Source organism: Mustela lutreola, chromosome 2 (assembly GCF_030435805.1).
Source record: "Mustela lutreola isolate mMusLut2 chromosome 2, mMusLut2.pri, whole genome shotgun sequence".
In the NCBI taxonomy this organism is placed as follows: Eukaryota; Metazoa; Chordata; class Mammalia; order Carnivora; family Mustelidae; genus Mustela; species Mustela lutreola.
This window is the reverse complement of record NC_081291.1, coordinates 86,087,731-86,107,153: the sequence shown is the minus strand read 5'-3', so window position 1 is coordinate 86,107,153 and position 19,423 is coordinate 86,087,731. Positions and strand designations below refer to the sequence as shown.

Sequence of the window (19,423 nt, the reverse complement as noted above, 5' to 3'; positions counted from 1 at the left end):
AATTGAAGTATATTGGGAAGCATTTCATCCTGGCTTATTAGTATGTTCTATTATGATATATTCGAGTTTAGTGTTTAAGTTAGAATAACCTAAGTTGAAATCATGGCTCAGCCACTTAGTTGGTCATGTGCCTGGCCTGAGCCTCAATCAAATAGCAAGAATAATATCTTTAGGCTGTCACAAAGAGTAAATAAAATATTACATGTAGAGAACACACCTCAATGGTTGCCCATAATAAGCACTTTACCTTTAATTGTCCGGGTGATATAGATTTACGCCAAACAGCGTCATTTGCAGTAAAAACCATTATGGAGAGGTTTTAGGCAAAAGCACATTGAGTTTTGGAACCAAATTTTGTAGCTATATTATTGACAAAACTTTAGAAAATGTCATTTAGAAGCCAATGCGTGGGAGTACATAGCAGTTTTGAAATCAAATAAATGCAAAGCTTATACTCTAGAATTACATTGTATTTTATCTCCTAGTATTTAATAACACACGTGCACATGCACACACACACACACACACACATCTGTAAACACAAGCACATTAAGGAGCCCCACAGTCCTCTCTTGTGCCCATGCAAATGACACTTTGCGTGTCATTTTTAATTTTTAATGGTTAATGACTTCCATGTAATAATTGCCAGTTTTCTACCACCCCTTTGTCCCCTGCTGCAAACGATCTAATCCATTCAGAGGAGGATAATTGCAGAGCTGTTGAGACAGAAGAGAAATCACTGCAACTCACCACTGTTGTGCGCCTCCAGCTGCGAGGCAGAGTTGACGGCAACCTTGCAGAGCGAGCAGTAAAGAAGCCGTTTTGCCTTTTCTTCCTCAGTCTCCGTGGAAGGACATGAGCTATTGCCACTGGCTGTCGTGGGGCTTTTTTCCACTTTGGAGGTGATCTCAGTTGTCATAACACTGCTTTTGCGAATTTCCACAGTTGTCGTTGATACTGCTGGTGTCCCTGCGGTACTGTCTGCATTCAAAATAACAGGAAAGAAGGCGAAAACAGCGGTATTATCTTTCCCTATTTGGAAATGTATCACTAATATTACATTCTGCTAATAATGATGAGAGCAGCCAGCAATTGCTGCCTCTCTACTATGAGTCAATCATCTCATGAAGAAATTTGCATAGATGGGCACGTGTAGTTGCCTATATTGATTAAAAAAAAAAAAAACAACAACACGCAGATGATTCTGAAAAATACACCCAAATACACTTTCAATTTTTTTTTCCTGTGGGACAAATCAACATACTCACAGATTTCTCTTGTTAACATATGGCCTTAGTAAAATAGTATTTACAATGCCCTGTGCTTTGTATGCCTCTATTTCTACACAGATGGCTTTTTAAAAAATAGAGGATAAACACTTTAAAGATATTTTTATTTTTCTTTATTACTCGTATTTCTATTTTCCTTCTACATTTATTTCTTTAATTAAAATATAAGTACTGATCATTTTCTATAGGCTTGTGCAAAGAAAGAAAAAAAAATGGAACCTGATAACATAAGGGTTTGTTCAGATCAACGATTTAGAAAATCATTGTCCTATTTACAAAGAGTTATATATTCAATGCTGGGTACAAAAACTCTGGTCTGGCATATTTATTAAATGCATGCTTTGTACCGGGCTGCATTCAGAGAGTTTGTTATGTAGTTTTCAAACATCAATGGCCACTCTACAAGAAATTCACTGACTGGTCGCCCCATGTTAATGTCACATCATCGTTCTAGGAGTCTGATGACCACGGAAGTGTTGATGTACTGGAATGCTACAATCCTTCTGGCTCCAAAGTCTGATTCTAAATCTGGAGAGGTCAAGCTACAAAGCAAAAGTCCTTTATCCTGACTTCACTTGGGCATACACAGCTCCCATTCTGAAGATGACAATTACCAATTACCATCAGCAATGTTTGCCATATCCAATAACAAATTGCAAAGGATCTCTAATGCTCCTAACCTTCCTACCTTTCTACTATTTATTTTTTGTCTCCCAGCTGGCTGGTTCTTAACCTCCTATTCAAAATATTCCCAGGCTCTCTCTAGCTACACCTGCTCTTGGAACTGTTTTTCATTCCAGATGCTGCCATGGTCATTAATGCCACAGTGAAAAGTTCATAATAAGTGAATTAGGCAGTGGTTATAAGGGACAGTGGTCTGCCTGCAATGAAATGTTGTCCTCATAAATGCTTACTTCTTATTAGATCACATTATCAAGAGTTGATTGCAGTTATAGGATCCCCTTTAACTTGGATATCTCCTTTGATCCAGATATAAAGGTGGGAGTTTAGGTGAGATTGGTTATAGCTTCTTTCCCGAATATGGCATCAGAAACACTAGTCAGTCAGAAGAAAAATGGGCTCTTGTTGAGGACTGTTGTATAAAACAGTTCATCTGGATCTTATTTCCTTTGCCTGACATTTCATACATGTTTAATCACTTAACTACTAAGATCATCAAGTAAGCCTCCTTTAGTGTTTTGGAGAATATCCTCCAACCATGTAAAAAGAGTCTGCTCATCAGCTTTTCATGGCTAGAGAAAAATAAATAAAATTACTCTAATCCCAAGTTTTGCACCAGAATATATTTATTCTCTCAACATTGACAGGTCCATTTCCCGATTAATTTTTACTTGTCTCTTGAGGTGCCTATGTAAAATTACCAGGTAATAGCTAGAAAATATTTCTGAGAACCTATATATGGCATCAAATGCAATGACTATGATAGTCTAGTACCTATTCATTGCTCCCAACAAACCAGAAATAATTGAAAGCATAGGCCTATATGTCTATGAGTAAATAACAAGTGTCCAATTAATTTGCTAAGTGTTTTATATGTAAAATTTCATTTAACCTTCACACAAACTGTACAACTGAGGAAATTCCAGAAATTAAGGACATTTCCAAGGTCATAGATATAGAATATGGTGATTTAGGGCAAAGTGTTTTATAGCTTGAAAACATCAGGGGTTAAAAAAATATTGTGGATGATACTCTTGGCCATGACTGTGACACATGATAAGGTTACAAAGTAAGGTGACAAACAGAAGTAGGCTAAAACTACTAAACTGGTCTTACGATCAGCTCCATGGGGAGTGACAACCGTAAATACAGATATATATTTTAACTTAGTGTGGCTACATGCTGGAGCCGTGTGATACTCTAGGTATATATTTCATTTAAACCCAGGGAAGGATATCCCTAGTAATACCCAACTTCTAACAACTTCTCCTCTGGATAGACTATATTTATTTTATGTCTTGATCTGAAAACTGTGTGTAGCATAGATCATAGTAATCCTAAAGCAACTTCCCTATTTATAGTGATATTCATAAGAAAAATATATGATAAACAAAACCATAGATCTTCTAATCCCTGTAACAGCTACATCAGTATTTTTTTCTAACCTCTGAGGATAATGTACGTTTAGACCAAGGATGCCACAAGATTAGAAATGCCAGATTCTCTATGCCTAGGGCTTAGTTAAGTATTAACATTTCTCAAGGCAAGTCCTCTGCATGAGACAGTTTTAGAGGAATTAGTATCAAAAAGCCTAACTTCTGTTCTTTCTGCTTTTTGACTTCATAGCTGAGCACAAATCTGTTATTTTCTCAATTTTGCCTTTAATTTGAAAGAAATACAAACAGTTATATTTTTCACTTTAAATTTAATATATAAATCTTGTATCCATAGGTAGGATTACTATTAATTTATAACAGGACATGGATTTTTTCAGTTCCTTTTCATTTATCAGTGGTGAGAGAAATTTTTCATGGAAAAAGTAAGGTAAGTGTATTTTAAGATTATACTGTATTTAAAGAGAATCAACTATGTTAGACATTGCCTAGAAAATTACATCTAGTCAAGAAATTTTTCTTAATATGGTACATTAAATTACCAATTATACATAATTCTTTATGCAACCAGAAAAACAGAATCTTCAGTGGGTGTTTATGTTAACAACATATACCTTTGATAAAATGGGAGATGAATTACTTCTATACTTCCTCCCCCAAACTCACAACCCCTGTCCAACCATGGGGAAAACATTCAACAAACCCAAATTTAAAGACATTTTATGAAATTCCTGACCGATAGTCCCCAAAACTGTTAAGGTCATCCAAACAAGGAGCATCTGAGAAACTGTCAAATCTAGAGGAGTCTAAGGAGACATGATGTGATGACTTTATATAATGTGGTAGCCAGGTTAGGATTCTGGAGCAAAGAAAAGGGGGGGGGGCATTAGGTAAAAACTTAGGAGATGTGAATGAAACATGGACTTCAGTTAATAATAATGTATCACTATTGGTTCATTAGTTCTGATAAATGCACTATGACATTGTGCGATGTTAACAGTAAGGGAAAACTGGATGCAGGGGGTGTAGGTACCCTCTGTAATATTTTTGCACCTTTTCTGTAAATCTAAAACTATTCTAAAATGAAAAGTTCATTACATTTAAGAAAAATAGAACTATAACCAGTCAACAAATAGTACATCATGTCAGTTACCTGGTAGAATCATGATCAAAAGAAATCTTAGTGGTTTCTTGGTATAGCTTTCTTAGGTTTCAGATTACAATTTTTCAGTCACATAGTGCTCTAGGATAGAAACTGGGACTTGACATTGCAACTCCCAATCCTAAATTAAGTGCTTATTATCCTGTGCTGCAATGAGTCACGGATTCATACTTGATTCCACCAACATCTATTAAGCAGCTGTTTTGTGCTAGGTTCTATATATACTAAACCACTGAGGATGAGAAGGCTGATAAATACCCATCACGGTTCATGAGACATCTCATGATGACTTGATGATAGTAAAGTTAAATCTTTAATCAGGTTTGTCCATTGCTAAATTCTTGCACTTACACTTGGCATGAGAAAAACACTCAAATATTTATTAAAAGAAAACAATGAATGAATGGATAACAATTACAGCTAATGATTATTGAATCACTTTTAAAACATTTACAGGTATGAATTCATTCAGTTCTCATATAAACCTAAGAGGGGAACACCATTTTTATCCCCATCTTGAGAAGAAATTGAGGGATGGAGAGATTTCGGAACTTGCCCAAAGCCAGAGCCGCCAGGTGGAGCACAAGGGTTTGAACTTAGACAGTCTGGCTCAGAAGCATATGCTCTTGGCTCAGAAGCATATGCTCTTCATTTATTTTTTATTGTTAAAAATTTGATTTTTTAAATAAAAGAACTGTATACATTCTCTTCATCTAATGTATTTTTTGCCTCTTCAGCTAATTCAAATTGGTCATGATTTATTATGCATGTTTGAAGATAGCATCTTAAAAATTTGCCTTTAAAAGAAACTAAACATAGCCTGAGCTAGAGTCAATCATGTATGTCCAACCATCCATTTATGCTGAGTATTATGTTATTGGAATTATTTTGGGAGGAGGAGAGAAAAGAAAAATCAACAGCGATCAAATAACCTCTTGTGCAAAATGGTAAAAGTAAACTACAGGTCTTGTCTTGTCTTCCCTTTCTCTCTTTCTTTCTCCCTTCCCTCCTTCCTTCTCCTCTCATCCCTTTTCTCTTTCCTTTTCTTTCTCCTTTCCTTCCCTTCCCTTTCCTATTTCCTTCCTTCCTTACCCAAAGATGGGAAATTGGAATAATGATTTACTTTTTCCCCAAAGGTTGACTCAGATTTCTTGGCATTCTATAACCAGTGACCTTCTAAGAACTATATATGTCACAAGTCAAAACTAATGGGTGCTATTCAGTGGGAAGAAAAAGGTTTGAGATGGGTTGGGTCTGTATTTCTGGGCAGTTTTTCTGCTAGTATCCTGTAGCAAGTATTCATCATTGCAACTGTCAGTATTTGGCTTTGGCATCAAAACAGATTGCTAATACTTTGTGGGATGGGGTTTTAGTTGGGAACAAGAGAAAAGCTGTCAGTATTCAGAGTGACCCATTTGTGGTCCTCATCCTTGTGCAAAAACACTGCAAATACTTTTTAAATTCCGTATAGCATAAGAAAAGATTCCAGAAAATATCAACGACTTGAATTCCAGAGAGCAAAACAGAGCAGCTAAGTTACATGGTCTAGGTAAGAAATTTATTCTCCTAGACACAAACCTCATTACCCAATAGGACAACTAAAGCTGAGTTATTTAAGTTTCCTCTCAGGTGACAGGAATTAATATTATGACCCAAAGATACTCATCATGTTTTCCTGTAAATTAGAGACTCAGAATTATATACAATTTACGTCCTTCCTCTATGTGTGAATTTAAGTCTCACCCAGGCTTGTTAGCAAGTGAGCAGAACAGCTGCTTCCTCTTAAATATGCTGACATTCTGAAGTATAAAAAGGTGCCTCGTGACCAAAAAATAAAAATAAAAAAAATCCACAAGTTTTTTTTTTTTTTAATAAATTATTTCTGGTGGTTTCTTTCCGGTGGATGTAAATTAATTTAACTAATATTTATTGAGTACAGGACCACACCATTAGACCCAGGCAAGAATGACCTCTACATTGGATATTGTATTTTTGAGGTCTTCACATTTCACAAGGCATCAACACAAAAGTCTATTTTTTGAATTTGTTGATCTTGTTTAAAAAAAGGTGTTTTTCAAAAAATATTTTTATTTATTTGCCAGAGAGAGATAGAGAGAACATAAGCAGGGGGCATGGCAGGCAGAAAAAGAAGCAGGCTTCCTGCCCAGCAGGGAGCCCAATCTGGGATGTGGGACTGAGCTGAAGGCAGATGCTTAACTGACTAAGCCACCCAGGCATCCCTTGTAAAAAAAAGTTTTTAGAGAGTTTGATAACCAAATGAGCAAGTGAGAAAGAGGAAAGGGAAGTGAGAGCTGGAATGGGTACCTCGGAGGCCTGCATACAGAGTCAGAGCTTACAAGTTTGTGTGTTTATGTATGTGTCTGTATCTGTGTGTGTGCATGTGTCTGTGTGTGTTGCCAGGTGGGTGGCTCAGTCAGCTAAACATCCGACTCTAGATTTCATCTCAGGTCCTGATCTCAGGGTCCTAAGATCAAGCCTCTTCTTGGGATTTGTGCTGGGTGTGGAGCCAGCTTAAGATTCTCTCTCCCTCTCTTCTCTCCCTTCCCCTGCCCCTGCTCCTGCTCTTTTTCTCTCTCCAGAAAGAAAGAAAGAAAGAAAGAAAGAGAGAGAGAGAGAGAGAGAGAGAGAGAGAGAGAAAGAAAGAAAGAAAGAAAGAAAGAGAGAGGAAGGAAGGAAGGGGGAGGAGAGGTAGAAGAAGATCACAGCCTATATCTGGAAACCAGAGGAAGAGGTTAGTTTGTTCATACCTGGGCTTCATCAAATCACCTTAGCAGACAAAATCCTTCCCCCAACAAATTCCCCCCCTCCCCTCTGCTGGGATGGCACAGGCAGGGCTTTAAACTGCCGAAAATCTGGAGCTTACAAAATGAGGGTGGGGAGAAGGGATACCTCCCCCACAGGTTACCTGATTTGGGTGGGTCCAATCACCACCCAAAAAATCCTAGCTTGGGGAGCAGCTTCTGCCCTGCCCTCCAGGATCTGTCTTACCCCTTGGCAGGACTCAGGTCTGACACAGGTGAGTAGATCCCTTACCCTTCAGGTCACAGGGGCAATCCCTGGGGTGCAGGCTGTGGGGTTGCTAGGTGAAGGCTGAGGTAGAACACGTCAATATTCATCTGGATGACATAAGGTTTTCATCTGCACTCTGGTCTTAGCCCTGAAACTTTTGGTCTGGGCCTGAAAGAGCCCTCATACATTAGACCCTGGGCTACTCACTGGAGGTGAAGAAATAAATATGGTAAAATTTGTATACTCAAGAGGGATTGGGCACTAATACGATGGGGAGAGGAGGCAATGGATTTTCTTTTTGAGGAGGATGAGCACAAGGAGTTGTAATGCAAACTTTGATTTTATCATGCTTCCAAAAGTGCAAGTACCATGCAAAAAGTGATTCCCTGTACTTTTTAAAAAACATGGCATATTTTGTACTAGAGTAACCTCAGTGAAACTCTTAAATCCAATGAAACTCTTAATTCTTCTCCCTTTACAGTATTTGAACTAGATTTTCCATGCCTTGAACATATTAGAAATTATAGAAAGGCAAGAGATTTCAAAAACTCACAAAACAAAATACCAAACAGCAACTTTTGAAAGGCTTCTCAAAGCTACCCAAAGATGATCTCTTTGAGGCAATTACATCAGGGGTAGATTGAGACACTGATAATGATTATCTGTTGAACTCACTTGGACTCACTTTGTGCCATGTATATCACATGCAGATTAAAACATAAATTATTTCAAAGAAATGTATTTGAGACAGACCCTATTTGGATTTGCCTCTTGAAATTAGGACCAATTAGTTTCATTGGGAATGGCCATTTTTTAGGAGCATCTAAGATTTGAGAGGGTAACGTTAGATTAACTTTCAGAGGATAATTTATCAGCAATTTAGGTTATTTCTATCACTGATTAGAGTTTTGGAGTAAAAAGCTAAGGAAGGAAGTTGCCAGGTAAGTGCATAGTTGCAGAAGCCCTTAAAAGGAAGTGATGATTAGGACCAGAGCGAAGAAGGAGTGACTTGGGTTAGGCAGCTCTAAGTTCAGCTAGCTAGGGGGAGGAGGGGTGGAGGAAGAGGCCAAGCAGGAGGGACACCAGAGACCCCTGAAGCTCAGGAAGCTAGGAGCAGGAACTGCTCTCAGGAGCAGAAACTGTCCAGACCCCTGACGAGGTAGGTAGGTTGGGAGAGTTGGCCAACCAAAGTGGAGATCTACTTATACTTCCGAATCTTATGTCTCCAAAATGTCCTTGACCTCAAAATGGACCTCTCTGGTTTGAAATGGGATCTCACCGAGTAGAAACAGACATAAAGCTAGGCAATAGTGTGCCCACACACACACCCACTCACACCCCGCCCCCCCCACACACCAGGGAAGGCAGAAGGTGTAAACGAGTGAAGCAGGGCAGTTGACAAAGACGGTGTGAGCCACTGTGGTAAACTGGAGAGCACGCTCCGTAGGAAAGGGCTAGTTCATTATACCACTTTAGTCAGTTACTGTTGTTTTAGAAACAGTTGTCCATGGGGCATCTGGATGGCTCAGTGGATTAAGCCCCTGCCTTCAGCTCAGGTCATGGTCTCAGCGTCCTGAGATCGAGCCCCACATCGGGTTCTCTGCTCAGCAGGGAGCCTGCTTCACCCCTCTCTGTCTGCCTCTCTGCCTACTTATAATTTCTCTCTCTCTGTCAAACAAATAAATAAATAAATAAAATAAAAATATTTAGAAAGAGTTGTACAGTTTTACCAGAGCTTTCATTCTTATTTTGATAAAAGCCAAAAAGTTTTATTTAAAATCTCCAAATTTTAAGCATTAGCAATTGCGTGTGTGCGTGCATGTATAAAATCCTGTGTAGGCCCAAATCTTCTCTGTGTTCGATCTAAGCTGTGGGCTGCCAGTTTTGCAAGGTTCTCTAGGGACACAGTGGTGCTTCCAGACACACTCATTTCTATAACTGTTCAGAGACTCTGGTCTTATAGCTTGACTGAGATTCTCCCTCAGAAGACAAGGTCTCTCTCTACTTGAAGGAAAGGATTAGAGTTGGTCTTTTTTTTTTTTCTTTATCAGACAATTTGCCTTCATTCTTTTCTTTCAGTCCACAAGAAGGGGCTTGTTATAGCACAGAAACCCTGGAAACCCTGGAGTGTCTTATCGACTATGTATCGGGTTCATAACTTTATATCTCAGGGATGTTCTTGGTTGATAAAAGTAACCTCAACAATCTCTATCAATGTCTTCATGTTGGAGTCTTAGTTTCTAAAAGCCAGGGGGATATATTATACTCCCTTAGTATATATATACATACCCCACAATACAACTAGAAAGAGCTTGGTAGATATTTTATAATTGATACATATAGAGGCTTCTGTCAATAAATTTGTTGTTAGGCATTTGCCTTTCTTTCAAAAGTTGAGGTCATATCCCTGTAAGGCACCAGACATAAAATTAGCATAGCAACAGAAAATCTCTGACCTGCTAACCTAAGTTTTCATCCTTAATCAATTTCCTTTTTTTTTTTTTTAAAAATATTTTATTTCTTTGAGAGAGAGAGAGAGAGAAAACACAGAGAAAGAGAAGCATACTTCCTGCTGAACAGGAAGCCCTATGTGGGACTCAATCCCAGGACCCTGGGATTGTGACCTGATCCAAAGACAGATGCTTAACCAACTGCCGAGGCCTCCTCATTTTTGTCTTATAATTCTTCACACACTGCTTTTTTCACTCTATTTTCTCTATGCTCCTTTGGTTCTCACAACATCCAACAATGATGAAGCTAAGATGTTAGAAACTTATTTGAATCAAAAATAATCCTCTTCCTGGAAACCTGGTGGTTGCAAAAAATGTATTGTATTTCAGAATCACCTGGAAGTTTTTTTTTTTTTTTTTAAGATTTTATTTATTTATTTGAAATAGACACAATGAGAGGGAGCATGAGGGAAGAAGGTCAGAGGGAAAAGCAGACTCCTCATGGAGTTGGGAGCCCAATGTGGGACTTGATCCTGAGACTCAGGGATCAGGATCTGAGCTGAAGGCAGTTGCTTAACCAGCTGAGCTTAACCCAGGTTCACCCTCACCTGGAAGTTTTGATAAAACAGATTGTTGATGGACTACTATGCAGTCATCAAAAGAAATGAAATCTTGCCATTTGCGACGACGTGGATGGAACTACAGGGTATTATGCTTAGCGAACTAAGTCAATCAGGGAAAGACAACTATCATATGATCTCCCTGATATGAGGAAGTGGATATGCAACATGGGGGGTTGGGGGGTAGGAAAAGAATCAATGAAACAAGATGGGATTGGGAGGGAGACAAACCATAAGAGACTCTTAATCTCACAAAACAAACTGAGGGTGGCCAGAGGGAGGGGGGTATGGAGAGGGTGGTGGGGTTATGGACATTGGGGAGGGTATGTGCTATGGTGAGTGCTGTGAAGTATGTAAACCTGGCGATTCACAGACCTGTACCCCTCGGACTAATAATACATTATATGTTTATTAAAAATTTTTTTTAAAAAATTATAAAACAACAATAACAACAAAAATAGATTGTTGATTCCAGCCTTCAGAGCTTATGATTTCCAGGTCTGGGTTGGGACCTGAATATCTGCTTTTCTAACAAGTACCCAAGTGTGGCGGCTGCTCCTGTTGGTTTGCCGCCAGCAAGTCAAGAACCGCAACTGACAGATCTGTCAATTAGGGTAACTCAACTTTAGAGCTATAATATCACTTAAATAGAAAGTCACCGATGTAAAAAGGGGAAATGAGGGATCAAGTGAGCACTGTCCTGTTTTGCCTGTGACAAAGGGTGTTCCTGAGACAGGACTTCCAGTGCTAGAACAGGGGAAGGCCTGGCAACAAGCCGATGACCCTAGAAGGGAATTCAGGATAAATTAGGAAATGACTTCTAAAAATATATTTTTGATACTACTTAAAGCAAGCAATGAACACTTCTACTAAAATATATATATATATATATATATATATATATATATATATGGAGAGAGAGAGAGATGTGACAATAAATGAGGGAGGATGGAGACACATTCAGATCGCTTAAACAGAGAAACCTAACTATGGGGCTTAGTTAATCTTCCATTTAGCAGTTAAACCAGTCTCTCTTGTGAGAATATAGTCTTCTCTCCTTAATAAACAGTCTGTGCGTTTCCAAGGGAATCCATTTCCTATATTGCTCATAAGACATCAGCTTCATCCCTTCCAAACACAGATTAATCTAAAGTCAATTCATTCAAAACTACGTTAATCATAAGATAGGACTGCTAGGACTTGGTAGAATCCATCGAGTGGCTCTGGCCACTGTACATACAATTGTAGGCACCAAGAAGAAGAGGTGAATTTTGTCAGAATTTGTGAACTTTCTGGTAAATTTTACAGAAGGGAAAAAAAGTAGACGTCAAAAAGAAAATCAGTTTATTTCAGAGCTATTTTAAGTGTTTTGGATGCCACTAGATTAGGAAGCTGCCTTTTTAGGCTTCTAAAGGAATAAGAAAAGAAAATCTTTCCAAATCTACGAATGGCAACCCCCTGTTCCAAGACGTGCAGAGGGAAAAGTGCTGAATGTCACGGTAGCTGTTCCCATTTCATCAATGAGAAGGTCTGGGTCCTCAAAAACTCGATTTGAAATCTGGCAAAAAGCCAAGGAATGATTTTTTAGCAGCTGCCTTTGATAGTTTGTCTGTTTAATATATATAGTAATAGTCTTCTTTCTGGCCGTATGCTTTAGGTAAAAAGAAAGGATCTGCCTTGTGTCCTTCCATAATAGCTATCAATTAAAAATTACAACACAATAAATCATGAATCCTGAAAGCTTTTACTAATTGAAAGTTAACACAAAGTGAGAGAGAGCATGCCTTCCGACTAGTGGATTTAGAATGTGTGAAGAACTGAGGACATGGAGATAGTTTTGCCAAGCCGCTTTCTATACAAATCCTTGCTGTAGAATGCTGTTAGGTAGTCCATAGACTAAGAAGGAAGTAATAATTGTCAGCTCTTCAGTTTTGAGGTTGTTGGGTTTTTTCTGTTTTTTGGGTTTGTTTGTTTTTTTGCTACCATAGATCTGTCCTGAAGATAAGAAAACAAGCTCTCATAATGGCTGGCATACTGATAAAATATTTAGTGTGGATCTAATTTAGACCTTATCCCATCTGGGCTTGGGCGGTTTATCATATGTGTGAGAACTGCTTACCAGTTTTCGTTACAGTGTTAGTGCTTCATGGACTAACTAGGCAGACCATGTTGTAATCACCAAAGATAACATGATGTAACGTGCCGCACTCAAACATCTGCATTAAAGGATTTTTTTTCCTTCAAATTTCAAGAGATCAGGAAAGGTGTTTTTAGGAAGTAAGTTCTACTAGATAAATTATGGAAAATGGCTGGCAAAGAGGAGAGACAAAGAAAAAGAGAAGACCTTTAAAAATATCAAGGAAACAGAGAGGAGTCAAGGTGGCCGAGAAGTAGCAGGCTGAGACTACTTCAGGTAGCAGGAGATCAGCTAGATAACTTATCTAAAGATTGCAAACACCCACAAATCCAATGGGAGATCAAAGAGAAGAAGAACAGCAATTCTAGAAACAAAATCAACCACTTTCTGAAAGGCAGGACTGGTGGAGAAGTGAATCCAAAGCCACTGGAAGAGAGACCCCGGGGGGGAGGGGCTGGCTCCTGGCAAGCGGCGGAGCAATGGAACACAAAATCAGGACTTTTAAAAGTCTGTTCAGCTGAGGGACATTGCTCCAGAGGCTAAACCGGGGTGAAACCCAAGCGGGGTCAGAGTGGCCTCAAGTCTCGCATGGTCACAGAAGGATTGGGGGTGTCTGAGTGTCACAGAGCTTACAGGGACAGAGCAGAGGAGTGAGCTCTCAGCTTGGGGTTACCTTGAACTGATCGCAGGCTGGGTGAGCTTGGAGTGCAGCCAGAGGCCAGGGAGAAGGGAGTAATTGGGTGCTATTCTCTAAGGGCGCACTGAGGAGTGGGGCCCCGAGTTTGGCTCCTCTGGGAAGGAGACTGGGAGGCCGCCATTTCCATTCCCGTCCTCGCAAACTCTACGGAAAGCTTTCAGGGAACAAAAGCTCCTGAAAGCGAACCCGAGCTGGTTACTCAGCCCGGCCCCTGGTAAGGACCGTGCAATTCCGCCTGGGGCAAAGACACTTGAGAATCACTACACCAGGCCCCTCCCCCAGAAGATCAACAAGAAATCCAGCCAAGATCAAGTTCACCTACCAAGGACTGCAGGTTAAATACCAAGGAGAGTGGCAGAATTCCAGAGGAGGAGAAAGCAAAGCATGAAACTCATGGCTTTCTTCACCTAATTCTTCAGTTTTGCAGTTAATTTAATTTTTTTTCTTTTTCAATTTTTTTTCTTCTGCTGTTAATTTTTTTTAACTTTTACCCTTTTTCTTTTTTAACGGTTTTAACTAGTTTATCTAATATAGATATATTTTTTCTTTATTCGTTTTCTTTTTTTTTTTTTTTTTTTAACCTCTTTCTATCCCCTTTCTCCACCCCTCCACCCTACGATTTAGGATCTCTTCTTATTTGGTTAAAGCGTATTTTCCTCGGGTCTTTGCCACCCCTTTAGTATTTTACTTGCTCCTTCATATACTCTTATCTGGACATAATGACAAGGCAGAAAATTCACCACAAAAAAAAAGAACAAGAGGCAGAACCGAAGGCTAGGGACATAATCAATACAGACATTGGTAATATGCCAGATCTTGAGTTCAGAATGACGATTCCCAAGGTTCTAGCCGGGCTCGAAAAAGGCATGGAAGATATTAGAGAAACCCTCTTTGGAGAGATAAAAGCCCTTTCTGGAGAAATAAAAGAACTAAAATCTAACCAAGTTGAAATCAAAAAAGCTATTAATGAGGTGCAATCAAAAATGGAGGCTCTCACTGCTAGGATAAATGAGGCAGAAGAAAGAATTAGCGATATAGAAGACCAAATGACAGAGAATAAAGAAGCTGAGCAAAAGAGGGACAAAGAGCTACAGGACCACGAGGGGAGAATTCGAGAGATAAGTGACACCATAAGAAGAAACAACATTAGAATAATTGGGATTCCATAAGAAGAAGAAAGAGAAAGGGGAGCAGAAGGTATATTGGAGGGAATTACTGGAGAAAATTTCCCTAATATGACAAAGGGAACAAGCATCAAAATCCAGGAGGTGCAGAGAAACCCCCTCAAAATCAACAAGAATAGGTCCACACCCCGTCACCTAATAGTAAAATTTACAAGTCTCAGTGACAAAGAGAAAATCCTGAAAGCAGCCCGGGAAAAGAAGTCTGTAACATACAATGGTAAAAATATTAGATTGGCAGCTGACTTATAAACAGAGACCTGGCAGGCCAGAAAGAGCTGGCATGATATATTCAGAGCATTAAACAAGAAAAACATGCAGCCAAGAATACTATATCCAACTAGGCTATCATTGAAAATGGAAGGAGAGATAAAAAGCTTCCAGGACAAACAAAACCTGAAAGAATTTGCAAACACCAAACCAGCTCTACAGGAAATCTTGAAAGGGGTCCTCTAAGCAAAGAGAGAGCCTAAAAGTGATGGATCAGAAAGGAACAGAGACAATATACAGTAACAGTCACCTTACAGGCAATACAATGGCACTAAATTCATATCTCTCAATAGTTTCCCTGAATGTTAATGGGCTAAATGCCCCAATCAAAAGACACAGGGTATCAGAATGGATTAAAAAAAACAAAATCCTTCTATATGTTGCCTACAGGAAACTCAATTTAGACTTGAAGACATCTCCAGATTTAAAGTGAGGGGGTGGAAAACAATTTACCATGCTAGTGAACATCAGAAGAAAGCAGGGGTGGCAATCCTTATATCAGATGAAATAGATTTTAAGCCAAAGACTATAATAAGAGATGAGGAAGGACACTATATCATACTCAAAGGATTTGGTCAACAAGAAGATCTAACAATTTTAAATATCTATGCCCCCAACGTGGGAGCAGCCAACTATAAAAACCAATTAATAACAAAATCAAAGAAACACATCAACAATAATGCAATAATAGTAGGGGACTTTAACACTCCCCTCACTGAAATGGACAGATCATCCAAGCAAAAGATCAATAGGGAAATAAAAGCCTGAAATGACACACTGGACCAGATGGACATCACAGATATATTCAGAACATTTCATCCCAAAGCAACAGAATACACATTCTTCTCTAGTGCACATGGAACATTCTCCTGAATAGATCACATCCTCGGTCTTAAATCAGGTCTCAACTAGTATCAAAAGATTGGGATCATTGCCTGCATATATTCAGACCACAGTGATCTGAAGCTAGAACTCAATCAAGAACTCAAATGTGAAAAGAACCCATATACATGGAGACTACACAGCGTCCTTCTAAAGAATGAATGGGTCAACCAGGAAATTAAAGAAGAATTGAAAAAAACTCATGGAAACAAATTATGATGAAAACACAACGGTTCAAAATCTGTGAGACCCAGCAAGGGCAGTCCTCAGAGGAAAATATATAGCAGTACAAGACTTTCTCAAGAAACAAGAAAGGTCTCAAGTACACAACCTAACCCTACACCTAAAGGAGCTAGGGAAAGAATAAGAAAGAAACGCTAAACCCAGAAGGAGAAGAGAAATAATAAAGATCAGAGCAGAAAACAATGAAATAGAAACCAAAAAAACAATAGAACAAATCAATGAAAATAGGAGCTGGTTCTTTGAAAGAATTATTAAGATTGATATACCCCTGGCTAGACTTATCAAAAATAAAAGAGAAAGATAAATAAATAAAATCATGAATGAAAGAGGAGAGATCACAACTAACACCAAAGAAATAGAATTATAAGAACATACTATGAGTAACTCTACTCCAACAAATTTGACAATCTGGAAGAAACGGATGCATTCCTAGAGACATATAAACTACTACAACTGAACCAGGAAGAAATAGAAAGCCTGAACAGACCCATAACCAGTAAGGAGATTGAAACAGTCATTAAAAATCTCCAAACAAACAAAAGCCCAGGGCCACACGGCTTCCCAGGGGAATTCTACCAAACATTTAAAGAAGAACTAATTCCTATTCTCCTGAAACTGTTCCAAAAAATAGAAATGGAAGGAAAACTTCCAAACTCATTTTATGAGGCCAGAATCACCTTGATCCCAAAACCAGACAAGGATCCCATCAAAAAAGAGAGCTATAGACCAATATCCTTGATGAACACAGATGCGAATATTCTCACCAAAATACTAGCCAAAAGGATTCAACAATACATTAAAAGGATTATTCATCATGACCAAGTGGGATTTATTCCAGGGCTGCAAGGTTGGTTCAACATCCACAAATGAATCAATGTGATACAACACATTAATAAAAGAAAGAAGAAGAACCATATGATACTCTCAATAGATGCTGAAAAAGCATTTGACAAAGTACAGCATCCCTTCCTGATCAAAACTCTTCAAAGTGTAGGGATAGAGGGCACATAACTCAACATTATCAAAGCCATTTATGAAAAACCCACCGCAAATATCATTCTCAATGGAGAAAAACTGAAAGCTTTTCCCCCAAGGTCAGGAACACGGCAGGAATGTCCATTATCACCATGCTATTCAAAATAGTACTAGAAGTCCTAGCCTCAGCAATCAGACAACAAAATGAAATCAAAGGCATCCAAATTGGCAAAGAAGAAGTCAAACTATTACTCTTCAGAGATGATATGATACTAGATGTGGAAAACCCAAAAGACTCCACTCCAAAACTGCTAGAACTTATACAGGAATTCAGTAAAGTGTCAGGATATAAAATCAACGCACAGAAATCAATTGCATTTCTCTACACCAACAACAAGACAGAAGAAAAGGAAATTAAGGAGTTAATCCCATTTACAATTGCACCCAAAACTGTAAGATACCTAGGAATAAACCTAACCAAAGAGGCAAAGAATCTATACTCAGAAAACTATAAAGTACTCATGAAAGAAATTGAGGAAGACACAAAGAAATGGAAAAATGTTCCATGCTCCTGGATAGAAAGAACAAATATTGTAAAAATGTCTATGCTACCTAAAGCAGTCTACACATTTAATGCAATTCCTATCAAAATACCATCCATTTTTTTCAAAGAAATGGAACAAATAATTCTAAAATTTATATGGAAGCAGAAAAGACCTCGAATAGCTAAAGGAATATTGAAAAAGAAAGCCAAAGTTGGTGGCATTACAATTCCGGACTTCAAGCTCTATTACAAAGCTGTCATCATCAAGACAGCATGGTACTGGCACAAAAACAGACACATAGATCAATGGAACAGAATAGAGAGCCCAGAAATAGACCCTCAACTAATCTTCGACAAAGCAGGAAAGAATGTCCAATGGAAAAAAGACAATCTCTTCAAAAAATAGTGTTGGGAAAATTGGACAGCCACATGCAGAAAAAAATGAAATTGTACCATTTCCTTACACCACACATGAAAATAGACTCAAAATGGATGAAGGACCACAATGTGAGAAAGGAATCCATCAAAATCCTTGAGGAGAACACAGGCAGCAACCTCTTCGACCTCAGCCGCAGCAACATCTTCCTAGGAACATCGCCAAAGGCAAGGGAAGCAAGGGCAAAAATGAACTATTGGGATTTCATCAAGATCAAAAGCTTTTGCACAGCAAAGGAAACAGTTAACAAAACCAAAAGACAACTGACAGAATGGGGGAAGATATTTGCAAACGACATATCAGATAAAGGGCTAGTGTAAAATATCTATAAAGAACTTAGCAAATTCAACACCCAAAGAACAAATAATCCAATCAACAAATGGGCAGAAGACATGAACAGACATTTCTGCAAAGAAGCCATCCAGATGGCCAACAGACACATGAAAAAGTGCTCCATATCACTCGGCATCAGAGAAGTACAAATCAAAACCACAATGAGATATCACCTTACACCAGTCAGAATGGCTAAAATTAACAAGACAGGAAATGACAGATGTTGGCAAGGATGCGGAGAAAGGGGAACCCTCTTTACACTGTTGGTGGGAATGCAAGCTGGTGCAACCACTCTGGAAAACAACACGGAGTTTCCTCAAAATGTTGAATATACCCTATGACTCAGCAATTGCACTACTAGGTATTTACCCTAAAGATACAAGCATAGTGATCTGAAGGGGCACGTGCACCTGAATGTTTATAGCAGCAATGTCTATAATAGCCAATCTATGGAAAGAACCTAGATGTGCATCAAAAGATGAACGGATAAATAAGATGTGGTATATATACACAATGTAATACTACGCAGCCATTAAAAGAAATGAAATCTTGCCATTTGCGACAACATGGATGGAACTAGAGGGTATCATGCTTAGCGAAATAAGTCAATCAGAGAAAGACAACTATCATATGATCTCTCTGATATGAGGAAGTGGAGATGCAACATGGGGGGCTTAAGGGGGTAGGAGAAGAATCAATGAAACAAGATGGAATTGGGAGGGAGACAAACCATAAGTGACTCGTTATCTCACAAAACAAACTGATGGTTGCTGGGGGGAGGGGGGTCGGGAGAGGGGGGTGGGGTTACAGACATTGGGGAGGGTATGTGCTAAGGTGAATGCTGTGAAGTGTGTAAACCTGGCAATTCACAGACCTGTACCCCTAGGGATAAAAATATATGTTTATAAAAAATAAAAATTTAAAAAAAAATTAAGGAAACATACTACATATATCTTTTTAAGAACAACTTTTCAACAACAACAACAACAACTTGAGACAAACTCATGAGTTTGATTGCACATGTGTTGATTGCTTTAGGTAGCACAGACATTTTCACAATATTTGTTCTTCCAATCCAGGAGCATGGAACATTTTTCCA

General features: G+C 38.7%; 1 protein-coding gene across 2 annotated transcripts in view; it reads right to left on the bottom strand.

Annotated features, from left to right (window-relative positions):
- Positions 1-19,423, bottom strand: part of ZNF385D (zinc finger protein 385D) — a 936,273-nt gene that overhangs the window by 9,442 nt on the left and 907,408 nt on the right. For both annotated transcript variants that reach the window (XM_059162500.1, XM_059162501.1), the window contains one exon: positions 751-981. In XM_059162500.1, coding sequence (XP_059018483.1) covers positions 751-981 — 231 coding nt within the window. The remainder of the gene's footprint in view (positions 1-750; positions 982-19,423) is intronic.